At 44.0% G+C, this 12,076-nt stretch overlaps 1 protein-coding gene across 30 annotated transcripts in view; it reads right to left on the bottom strand.

Moving 5' to 3' along the window:
• The window catches only part of MED12L (mediator complex subunit 12L), a 315,757-nt gene that overhangs the window by 265,654 nt on the left and 38,027 nt on the right, over nucleotides 1-12,076 (bottom strand). For 18 of the 30 annotated variants that reach the window (XR_011527250.1, XR_011527251.1, XR_011527253.1 and 15 more), the window contains exons 4-5: nucleotides 8,968-9,159; nucleotides 4,392-4,551 (exon numbers count right to left, since the gene is read on the bottom strand). Coding sequence is in view for 24 of the 30 variants with exons in the window: in XM_070576345.1 (XP_070432446.1) it covers nucleotides 4,392-4,551; nucleotides 8,968-9,159 (352 nt within the window). In the remaining 6 variants the exon portion in view is untranslated. Of the gene's footprint in view, nucleotides 1-4,391; nucleotides 4,552-7,565; nucleotides 7,599-8,967; nucleotides 9,160-12,076 lie in introns of all 30 variants that reach the window. The other 12 variants (XR_011527248.1, XR_011527249.1, XR_011527252.1 and 9 more) reach the window with 1 other exon arrangement.

Raw genomic sequence — 12,076 nt, 5'->3', positions numbered from 1 at the left:
CATATATGTGTGTACTTGCTTGGCTGTAGAGCTTGCTTGGAGTGTGAAACTTGCTACATTATGGCTGTGTCTACACAGCCAAATGCTTCCAAATGCACTGTATAATTTGCTTAAAGAAGCTGAAGAAGGTGCTGGAGACAAAGCAGAGAGTGAGAGATACCAGGTGCACCAGGGTGAAGGTCAACCAAGATCAGATATTGGAAACCACATGCTCTTTTCATACAGTATAAATAGTACACTACATCTGCATTTTAAAAAACACATAGAAGAATTTAGAAAGAGGAATTGGATATTTACATAGTTAAATTACCTCTTAATTACAAAGGGTAAAATAGTCACTTTGCAGTGGGGAAATCCAGTGGGCACTACCTTACCCAAAAGATAAAGTCATCGCCAGCAGTCCTGGGACGATGTGACCCCACGTCCTGAGACGCTCACAGCACAGCTTACACGGTGCTCCTACCAAAGGGGCACGCCCAGAATCCAAGCACGAGGAAGCAGACAAATGCGACTCAAGGGGCATTCTACAAAATGACCAGTCTGTCTCCAAAAATACCAAGGTCAAGAAAAAGAAAGGCTGAAGCACTATTCCAGATTTAAAAAGACTAAAAGGACACGACAGTTGAGGCAACATGGACTGTGGAGCGGATCGAGGCTGAGGAGACTGACGTCCAGAGAGACGAGGACTCCTCTTTGGATCACCCAGCCCCTTAGTGCCAGCGCTGGGACGAGCCACACCCAGAGCTCTCTCCAAGATGCTAGACCTGAGAGGTTAGAGGTCAACTCCCAAAATTCATGCATTTTTCCAATATTTCATTTTTAGCCTTAAGCACTGTTTAGGTAAAGCTTTTATCCTCCACCAAGAAAAACTGTATAGCAGGCTCTTGACCTTCATGGATCTAACAGTCACACTTTTTAAAACACATGAATAATCATCAAGACCCAAGACCTGTAATGCTCTGTAAGTAAACTGAGTCAAAAGACAGAATCTTGTGTGCTATGTGGCTAATGAAAGAAAACACAGCTAGTGGGTGAACCTAATCCACGATCCGTTGTGGGTGTCCAAATAACAGAAATGCTAGCTTTGAAGGGAGTAGCAAATAATGCCCCCCAAACCAACTGGCTACACCCAGTAAGGAAATTGATGGGAAAAGTAACGAATCCAGCAACATTCTTCAGCTAGAAACTGGAGCTAGGCTTCCCTCCACTGGGTAGAGGAAATCACATGGTCCCGGCGACACCTTCATATCTGGGATTCCTAACATCTCCAAATGTTCTTGGCAAATGACAAGGGTCTATCAGACTTTTATTTGTCGTAAAATTGTTTTACATTTCATCTGGCAGAACCGTTCCTGCATGATCACCCTTTTCTGCCTTCTTGTGACAGTTAAAATCAGATTAAACTGAACATCAGGGAAAGCGCTGACAGGAACAAGTTCAAAAAAAACGTGAAGCGAATCTGAGGAGTGGAGGAGTCGCCTCTCCACGACGGCTCGAGGCGCGGGAAGTTCCAAGGATTATGAACGGAGCAAATTAAAAATATATATATACACACACACAAACGCGTCAGTCCTCATTACTCATTTCTTCGTCTTAAAAATTACTGAGCACCTTCTGGGTGCCAGGAACTGTCGCAGGAGATCCAGCGCTGAACACATCTGACACAGTTCTTCGTGGAGAAACGCTAGAGTTGGGAGCGGGTGGGGACAGGGATCAGGAAGGGAATGTGAAATGTGACGTGAGGTGGTAGGGAGAGCGGTGAAGAGAAATGCAGCAGGACGAGGAGATGGTGCCAAGGGGAGAGGACGTTTTGGCTCAGGGGTCGGAGAAGACTCCTCCTGAACAATGCCATAGGAGCCAAGATGGCATGGGGGAGGGAGCGGCCACGTGGGCATCTGCAGGGGGAGGAGCCGTCCCACAGTCGGGACCCTGAGGTCACCACGTGAGCACAGGCCACGGGGGTTGCTGAGGACACGTCTGGATGAGGCGGGCACAGGAGAGGGTTCTGAGCACAGGACATCGGCACGACTTACGTGCTAGCTACAAAGTAGAAAGTTGTCATTCACAGAGCAGGAACAAAAACAAGTCGGGCTGGAGGCCCTGTGATGGCATGGGGGAGGCGGCAGTGGGGGTGGCTCAGGCGGAGTAGCAGCCGAGGCGGGAGGAAGCCGCTGTCAGATGCTGGAAGTGAAGCTGACAGGACTGCTGGGGACAGATCGGCCCTAAGCTAACATCTGTTGCCAATTTGCTTTTTTTTTCCTTCTTCTTCTCTGCAAAGCCCCCCAGTACATAGTTGCAAATTTTTAGTTGTGGGTCCTTCTAGTTGTGGCATGTGGGACGCCGCCTCAGCATGACCTGATGAGCAGTGCCATGTCCGTGCCCAGGATCCGAACCCATGAAACCCTGGGCCACTGAAGCCGAGTGCGTGAACTCAACCACTCGGCCATGGGGCCGGCCCCCACAAATGTAGAGTTTTGAGAGAAAAAGATAAGCCCACAGTGACACTATGGCTTTTAGCCTTAACCATCAGGTGGCCACATACAACATTACAAAGGAGAAGTCTGAGGATGAGCAAGATTAGGGACCGGGAGAAATCAAGACATGATGTCCACACGCTGGGTTTCAGGTGCCCCTTAGTTGTCAGAGCAGAGGGGGCTGGTCGACAACCAGACATACCCAGCGCTGGGGAGAGGTACTAATAAATGCAATCAACACGTATAAAAAATAACAAGAAGTGCATATATGTGTTTGTGTGTCTGTGTGTATATTTAAGTATATATGTGTGTACACACAGACACACATACAAGGAAACTTCAAGAAGGAAAACATGGGAGAGAAAGGAGAAGAGACACTTGAGCATTGTAACGTATCTACCTTTGGCACTATTTGAACATTTTGTGATGAGAATGTACTACTTTAGTAATAAATAGGGCATTTTTTTGTTTCCTGCAATAAAATAACGAACTGATGAAAAAATTAAATTCAGAGAAGTACAGAGTGAAGAAAAGACTGCTGTGAAAACAACGCTCAAGGGCAACCATCGTTAACTTCTACATTATTTCCTCCCAGTTTTTTTCTAGATGTTTCACAGTATCTACACACAAAACTCTTTTTTCAAGTACAGCTCATCTTTGCTTCTCTGTTTTAACACACATGGGATGACGCTGGACCCAAAGGCGGCAGCAACAGAATTCGCCCACACTTTCGTTTTGTTTTGTTTTGAATTTATGTCTTCTGCTCCTCGAGAGGGCTGCACTGTCCTGTTCCTCAGGGCCTCCCCCAACCCTCCCGCCCGGATACACTCACCAGGACCCTGCCATCTGGGGATGTGGGCACCTCCCGCCCCTGCTCCTCTGCAGCCTCCCTTACAATAGCACAAGCATGTTTCCATTTCATAAAGATCTGTGTGTAAACCTACTTTCCAAATGGCCATCTTTACGTGTCATTCTCTGTACACATTCCTAATGTGGCATCAAACTTGTTATAAGGTATCTTTTAGCATCATCTCAAGGAGTCACATCTAGTCACCAAAAGAGTCAAGACTGACACGGTTTCCCTTCAGTTCATTCAGTAGTGTCTACCACGGGCCCATGCGTGCATGCGTGTGAGAGTGTGGCGGGGGGTGCAGCGGGAACAAATTTTTAAAGATAATTTCAGACAGTGAAAAGTGCTGTTAATAAATTAACAACACAAAAAAATGTAACCGGGAGGGAGGGGAGAAGAGAGGGGGTGCTCTTTAGCTGAGTGGCCAGAGAAACCCCCCAAGGAAGTGACACTTGAGCCAAAGCCCGGTGCAGAGGAGGCAGCAAATATCCCAAGAAGAGCCCCCCAGGACTAGGGAGAGGGAACGTGGGAGGCCTGGGCGAGGACGAGGGGCTGCCGAGGGACAGGGGCGGGCTGTGTAGCCGCAACACAGCAGGAAGGGGGCGCAAATGACGGAGGGCCTTGACGGCCACCGGAAGGAGCCTGGATCTTTATTCTCATTGTAACAAGAAACTACTGGAAAGTTCTTAACAGGGACACGATGGGGTCTGACTGAGGCTTAGCGATGACGGGGTGTGTTGTTGGGGACGGACTCAACTGCAGGGGGCAGAGCCCAGTCAGGAGGCTGCAGTGCATCTGCCGAGAGCTGACGGCAGCTTGAACCAGCATCCCAATGACCGTGGTGGTGAAAAGCAGCCTGATGCAACATATGTTGGAGTACCTGCTGATGGAACCGGGATTCCGGGACTGATGAACAGGACCGGCGCCCCGCTCAGCACTGGGAGTGGCTCCTGGCCTCACACGGACCTTCTCAGTACACGGCTCGCTGGGGTGCACAGAGGGTGCAGGCAGCAATCACTTGCAGAATCAATAATGAAACGTAAAATGTATCGTACTGTCTCACTTACCCAAATTGGGATCAGTAGCCTGACGTTTCTTAATTTTAGCTTCAGAAATAGCAGAATAATAGGCACAAGTCATCTTGATCAGCCACGTTGCTCGAACCATTGGCACTGAGTATTTAGCCAAATATGCAAAAACATCTTCCTTTTTACTAAGGATGGGAACCTAAAAAGTAACATATTTACAATAATCACACATTACGTTCATCGCTAGGCAAACCTAAAGAAAGGGGAAGCAAGAGAAAGAGACTAAGTTTTGCAAGTACATCCTTAGTGGGTTTTCAAACAGCACATGCAGTTAAAACAAAAAAGAAACATTTCAAGTAAATTTTCATTAAGAAAAAAAGAACCAAAACTATGTTTAGCACACTGGCAACACAACTTCATCAGTTGTGCCTTCTTATTTATAAAAACAAATTATTATCAGTTTTTCAGACGCTGAAAGCTACTCATGGTATCAACAAAATAGGGGAAACAACTTCATGACAGTCCTCCGAGGAGTTTCTCTCAAAACTGGAGAGGACAGATCAAGAGAAAAACTGTCCCCACTCTACATTTTATCAGAAAACACTTTTTGTATAAAAGCTTTCCAACTGCAACATTTCATAAGAATAACAATTTCCAGAAAGCTTCTAAAGGTGCCTTTAGCCCAAAATTTAAAATAGAGGCTAAAATGATGGATCAGTGAATCTGCCTAATAAACACTGAGCTAGAAATAGCTGGGTAATTAATTCACTGGTTGAAAGTAGGCACTTGAGGCAGTTAATTATTTCTTCCAGACCACAAAGGTACTATTTAGCAAATTAGTATCCCATGTACCACTGAATGGTTTGAAAGAGTTAATCCACTCTTCTAGAATTCCTCATAAATATCCTAGGAATAGCCCACTCATCTATATATAATCTATTCAAGCTATGAATAGAGAGCAAAACAGTGGACACAGAGTATGTTGGCTGTGATGCAGCAGGACGGGCGCAGAGAGAGGAGAGGCGGGTGCCCCCACACCAGATGAGCCTCACTCCTGGCCCAGCCTGTGTGGTTAAGTCCTTCACCCCAGGCTCTTCATGTAGGAACGTGAGAATACCCACCTTGTCCACCTCACGAGTGGTTAGAAGGGTAAAGCAAAAGAATTACACATATCAAAATTAGAACAATTTTTATTTTGTTGCCAGTTCCAAAGATTTCTCCATGCCAGCCACAGTGTTTGCAAGCCATGGGTTGACCCTCTCCTGAGACAATCCTGGCCACCATAGCCATGGACATCTAGAGCCCTGGTCTCTATGCCCCACACTCCTGCTTGTTTTGTGTTGGCAGTCAAGGCTTCAAAACTGCTAACTGACTCCTTTAGCATGGTGTTGTTCTCTTAGCCAAACCCTCATTTAGGCAGTGGATTTTTTCCATCAGACATAACAATTGACTATTTGACTATTTACATATGGGTACAAAGTACAATCCTAGAAGTAAAAGACAAGTATTTTTGTACATGGTCCTTTAAAATGAGTGATTTCACCTGGTTCTTAGCAAAGAAACATCCAGCAGCTGCAATGCTGACGGAAAAGCTGCCTGGTTGGACACTGAGATGCAGTGTCCACACATTGCAATAGACTTTGATCACGTACAGTTCCTGCCCTGGGTGCTGACCTCAGAACACGACCCTGTGACAGAGGCAACTACCCTGGACAGACACAACCCACAGGGAGAAGAGAGTCACACAGGCCATGCTGTAAGCGTCCTCTCTGTGGACCACAGTGATGTGTCTTAGCAAGAAAATTCCTGAAAATTGAGCTCACAAAGCACACCTTTCATGGAGCACAAGGCTCGGGGTTTACTGACTATGCTTTAATCCAGGCACAAGAACAGCACAGGCTTATACATTCAGTTCAAGACCTGAGCGGCTGCTCTTCACTAGAACATGTCGTATGATATCGTGGAGATAAATCTTAGCTGTCAAGGTCAGGTGGCCTCTCATTCAGACGGACCAAAAGACTGCAAGATCAAGGCCCAAAAAATAGGCAAATGCAAAAAGTAAAGTTAGCATCTCCAAAGGAACATAACTCACAGTATCTCTTAGAGACGCCTAAGGGATTTCTTCTGAACAGCAACTGACAGGACGGAAAAGAAACATTTTGAACATGTGAAATGATGAAATGGAATAGCAAACAAAACCAAGTCACAGTTCTCCCATTAACGGCACAAGGCAAATCTCCAGCTCACTGCCCCTCTGGGCAGAACCGAAGACAAATGGTTGACTCAAATGAAGGACTTTAGAATTCAGAACACATGTGAAGAAAGTTACATGATTAACGAAGAAGACACGTATGGATAACGTTTAGTCAAATCTACAGTTTGGGACAACTCAGGAAGGAAAATATGTTTCTACTGACGGAAGCATGACTTCCTCACAGTGATGGATTCCGTCTTCAGTAAAGAAACCATCTGACTTTAACTTGTAGATCAACGTAGGCAATCGCTAGGAGCTGTTTGGTTTCTAAATCAAGCTAGAGCTGCATCTAAGTACCAAAAGAAAACTAAGACAGCAAGCATGTGATGGTTTTCCACGCGCAAAAGGGCTGCCCTGTACCAGCCTCTTCTGCTCACTCAGCAGCAGCAGAGGAGAAAGGCAATCCCATGAACCACAGAAATCAAGGTCAGCTGAAGCAAGCATGGCGCATGAGCTGCTCAGGAGCCAGAAGGCTATCTGTAGGGGCCAGAAGTCCCAGCTCCAGCGATGACTGCGATGGAGTTAAAGGGCCCTTTACAGGCCATTGTTGACTCCCTGTGGCTAATACTTGGAGCGCCGTGGCGCCTTATCGTAACAGAAAACCAGGTCCGGAAACCTGATCCATCCCATGCAGGAAACTATTTTAACTCCAGATCAGAGCTGGAAGATGACTCAGGATCTCTGCAGGAAAATGAAGGTCTTCTGCCTTAAGCCATCTCCCAAATAAATACCAGAAAGTAAAGAAGAGCATTTGAACTTTCTACATGACAAGCAGGCAGAGACTATAATCTCTTCCCCAACTCTGAAAGCGCTTTCACCTTCTCAAGAAGACGATAGGCCGAGGATGGGAGGGGGGACGGACTCTGGAAATGCCCAAGAAATGAATACTTGAAGGTACATGCAATGCTTTCATAAAGAAAACATCCTTAACTTTTCAAAGAATTTACGTCGCGGCTTACCTGAGGAACACCTGATTTGGCCAGAGGCAGCTCCTAATAAAGAGAGAAGAACAATGGCTAATACACTGCACCATAATTCACCTCCCTCCTAAAAGATGCGAGATCACTACACCCCTGAAGCAAGGACATCGATTCCTCACCAGTATTCACTTTCAGGAAATATCCAAAAACTGCACTCTAAAAGCTTATGAAAAAGGAAAACCTAAAAAAGAAAGATGTCAGGCTGACTACGTGGGAGTTGAAAGTACTAACCAACATGGAGGGTATGAACTACTGGTAGAAAGCCGTCGAATATCGAAAGATGCCCATTGACCTCTAGGGCCTGCAGATGCGAGCCAGAGGCCATAGTGGGCCACATGGTGAGCGTTCACCACTGGAAGAGACATGCTACACGGGTCAGCCTGTGTGAGACAGGGACACCGCCTGAGGAGCAAGGGGTGGTTATGCTGGCTGTCGTGCTTTTCCAGGATTCAGTTGCTTTAACCACTAAAGTCTGTGAAGGCAACACAATGCCATGACAAGAAGGCAAAATAAAGTCCCTGCGAGCTGCAGGCACTATTTTCAAAGAGTTGCTTTAAAAAAACAAGCAAGCAAACACACAAAGGAGCTCTCCTCTACAATGGGCCTGTACCATGCCAGTTAATGAAAACTCTATCAGGAACAGAAGACGGACACCCCTAAAACTAGAAGGTTTCAGGGGAAAGGAGAAAGACCTCTGGGATTATTTGAAAGGTGTGCAAGAAGTCAGAGATCAAGATAAAGAGGGAGGTTTCTAGCTCTCATCCAAATGTCAAGACACGTTACATTATTTTGACTATAAGAGTGTCGCATCTGTGTATTATTTCCCACTTGAGGAAAATGATCGAAGGCAAAGATTTTTTAACCCCTCCCCCTCAAAAAAAAAAGCTGGGAGCTATGAATAAACCTGGCCATTTTGTTCTAAAACTTTTTCAAAGAAGTTTTGCAAGCATGCACAGAATCACTGTCTTTATCTCACTTGTTAGGAAGGACACTTAGCTTAAAGCGGTTGGAAGGTTACTTTTAACAACAAAGAAATAACATCCAACAAGGATTTCTATTAACATGTTTTGGACATCCTGGCCTAGGAAAACTGAAAATGCAATAGAAATAAATAAAGTCTTATTGCCTGTTTTTGATTTAAAAGCTTTGTCTACCCAAAGTCCACAGAAACTGCTGCCGGGGTGGAACGTTTAGGACCACACGCCATCACAATAAAGGGAGAAACAGCACACATGCAGCACACACCCAGTGCAGCGTCCCGGCCATCGAGGCTGTGAGTTTTGGAGGAAACCGGGGAAAAGAAATATATACTTGAATATTATCTCAAACGTGTTCGTTTCTATAAGACCATAATCAAAACAATGTAAGAAATACTTAATACCTTTTTTGCCAAAATAGCAAGTGGTTTATTCCCTGCTAAGTCAGAGAACCAGCTATGGATTGCACTCTGGGATCGAGCAGTAACCAGCCAGTAATTATCTTTCGCATTAACTTGCGGTTTCTTCTTCCCAGTGTCCTGGAAAGTGTTGAGTTTTAGTTTCTCAGCTAAAATGCTGCTGAAATAAGCTCCGATCTGTGGAGATTAGAGAAAAAAATGACAAGTTTAAAGACAATAAGCAGGTATGTCCGTAATGTATATTATTTTGTGTTAATTGAAAATCTTCAAACAGCCCATCAGAAAATAAAATGACAGTTTAAGTCCTTGAAGCCAGGAGTTGTGATTTCCTTAGCGTAACATCATGCCAAAACTCCCACAGCACCTTTGTTTCACAATTAACAAGTAGTTCAAGGGAAAAAAAAAAAGCGCCTTTGAAAATCTCTGAAATTAATTACATCCCAAATAAATTTCAAGAGAATGGGTGCTGCTTTCATCTTCAGCTGCACGTCTCCTTTTTCATGCCATACACCCATTCGGAGAGAATGTTTCTCCTGAGAGGTGCTGTGCACAAGAGCAGAAACCCTAGTAATCACATAGTAATCACGCCTGCTCTTGTCTCATCCTCATAGCACATGTTTTTGGAAAGGAAATTCTGTATTTACACTCAGTGATTTTAAAAAAGAGTCTGGAGAAATTTAATCTATTGAAATGGCAAATTACAAAAGGTTCCGTTAAATTAAGGCTTCAGCATTTTTGATGGGGCTGCCAATTTCACGAGCACAATTGTTTCAAGGAAAGCCAGTGTTACCTGCTCTGAATGGAGCAAAGTGGCAAAGGGAGGCTCTGTGAACGACTGCAGCGTTTTCATATTAACCGCACGGAAGGGGGCAAGAAGGACGGCGATATAGCCATATCTAAACATTAAATGAGTCAACAGGAGACCTGAGGGGATTTCCAAGAATCCTGTCAAAGCATCACATTTTACTCCGACAATTCTTTAATAATATGATGCGAGCAACAATTTCTAATAAATACCTCCAGTGAGGTTAGCAGACAGTGGCAACCATGATTAAAATAAAATACCAACCCTGGCGAAGCAAAGTAAGAATCCCTCCCTTAGTTAATGCTCACGAGTCAATAAGCAACTCGTCTCCAGGTTGGAACACAGTGCAAGCAATTAGCCAAGCTTCTCTACCAGGGTGAAAAGCTGATACAATTTATTCTTAATGTGAATTGGCATTCTCTGATCCTTGTGATGGATGTACAATAAAAAAGTCTGCTTTGGTGTGTTCATATAATATGGTAAGAAAAACTAGAGTAATAAGAACAAAAGAAGTCTGAGCTTTACTTTTTTTTTTTAAACAAACAACTTCATAGTGCGTTTTTTTGAGCAAACGTTTGCAGAATGTCCAAACAGAGAACACCTTAAATGCAAAAACTTAGCAAAAACCAGTTGTTTGAAAACAAGAAGCCAATAGTAGCAAATTGTTTAATTTTAAGTTTCTTAATCAATATTTTGTCTTTGCACGAAGGGCACAAGACACCTACCTTTGCAGATGGTTTTACACGTAAAAGGTCTCCTATTTGCAATTACGTATGAGCGTTTTAATCATAATAACGAAAGGTATACAAATGTTTTTCAAAAATTAGTCTGAGCGATCAGTTTTACAATTATACTCTCTTCTATGTATCTAATAAGAACAATGGAACATGGTGACTGTATGTATGTTTTACTCCCTAAGAAACCTTGGGAACAACTGTCCACTTTAAACAAAGTCAAAATTCCTGAAAAAGCAAGTGGAGAAAAAGCACATTAGGGCTCAAAAAGTAAATAAATAAATATGTGATCATACACTTAATTTCACTGTAACAGCAACATAGTCACATCATTCTGAAACCAGGAAAGAGCCTCACTCTCAAGTCCCATCGTCTGCCTCCAAGTACCCACTGTGATGAGCTTGTGTCTCCAGCGTTTCTCTCTGTGCATACACACGAACAGGCATGCATGTACTATTTTTCTCTTTCTTATGTGTACACCTCCTTAGGTACATCTGGTAACTGTCTGAGACCTTCCATATCTGTACTTGCAGAGCTGCCTCCTCACGTTTATGACACATAACAATGGACCATGAGGATGGACCACATTTTATTTAATCAAGCCCCTGTTCACGGACATGTGGAGTGTTTGTTCCAAACTTGTGCAACTACAAATCACGTTAAAATGAACAGCTTTTCCTATTTGTTATTTCATATATGTGAACTTCAGCTTTCAGGCAAATTTCCAGAATTCGGATTGTATGATTCTGTAATTTTAATCAGCTTTGCCAAATCACCCTCCATAAAGCTGATACCGGCTTGCACTCCCTCGACAAGGTACGAGAGGCGAGGTTGAATTCAAAACGTGTTCAAAATCCAAAGCGATTTTGAAAATCATTCATTTGATAAGAAAATGGAAAAAAGTTTAGGGGCTACAGCATAGTTCATACCTTTCATATTTATAAGATCAAATCCCCCTCAGAAGGTTTGAATCCTGGATAAATCTCACAGGAAGGACGATAGCAGCAGAAGTTGTAACAGGCAGTATTTCCATTTATTCAGTTATTCAAATTGAGATAAAACTTGATCCACCCGAGACAAACCTGGCAGTTCATATCAGGAGACATAAAGCTTTCATACTTTCTATTATGGACTGAACTCTGCATCCCCAAAATGCAGATGGTGAAGCCCTGTCTTCGGAGATGGTGCCTTTAAAGAGGTAATTAAGGTTAAATAAGATCATGAGGGTGGGGCCCTAATCCAATGGGACTGGTGTCACTATAAGAAGGAGAAACAGCACAGATACGTGCACCCAGAGAGAAAAGACCAGACCACAGGAGGACACAGCGAGAGGGTGGCCATGTGCAACCGGAGGAGAGTGGCCCTAGGTTGCTGCTGACCTGCTGACACCTTGATCTTGGACTTCCAGCCTCCAGAACTGAGAAGATAAATTTCCTCAGAAAATCAACCTTGTATCAGTTAAGCCACCGAGCCAGTGGTATTTTGTCACGGCAGCCCTAGAGGACTAATGCAGCTTCTAACCAAGTAATACGCTTCTGGGAATTCATCCTAAAGA

The sequence above is a fragment of the Equus przewalskii genome, chromosome 15 (assembly GCF_037783145.1).
Source record: "Equus przewalskii isolate Varuska chromosome 15, EquPr2, whole genome shotgun sequence".
Taxonomy (NCBI): domain Eukaryota; kingdom Metazoa; phylum Chordata; class Mammalia; order Perissodactyla; family Equidae; genus Equus; species Equus przewalskii.
This window is presented reverse-complemented; position numbering and strand designations above follow the sequence as displayed.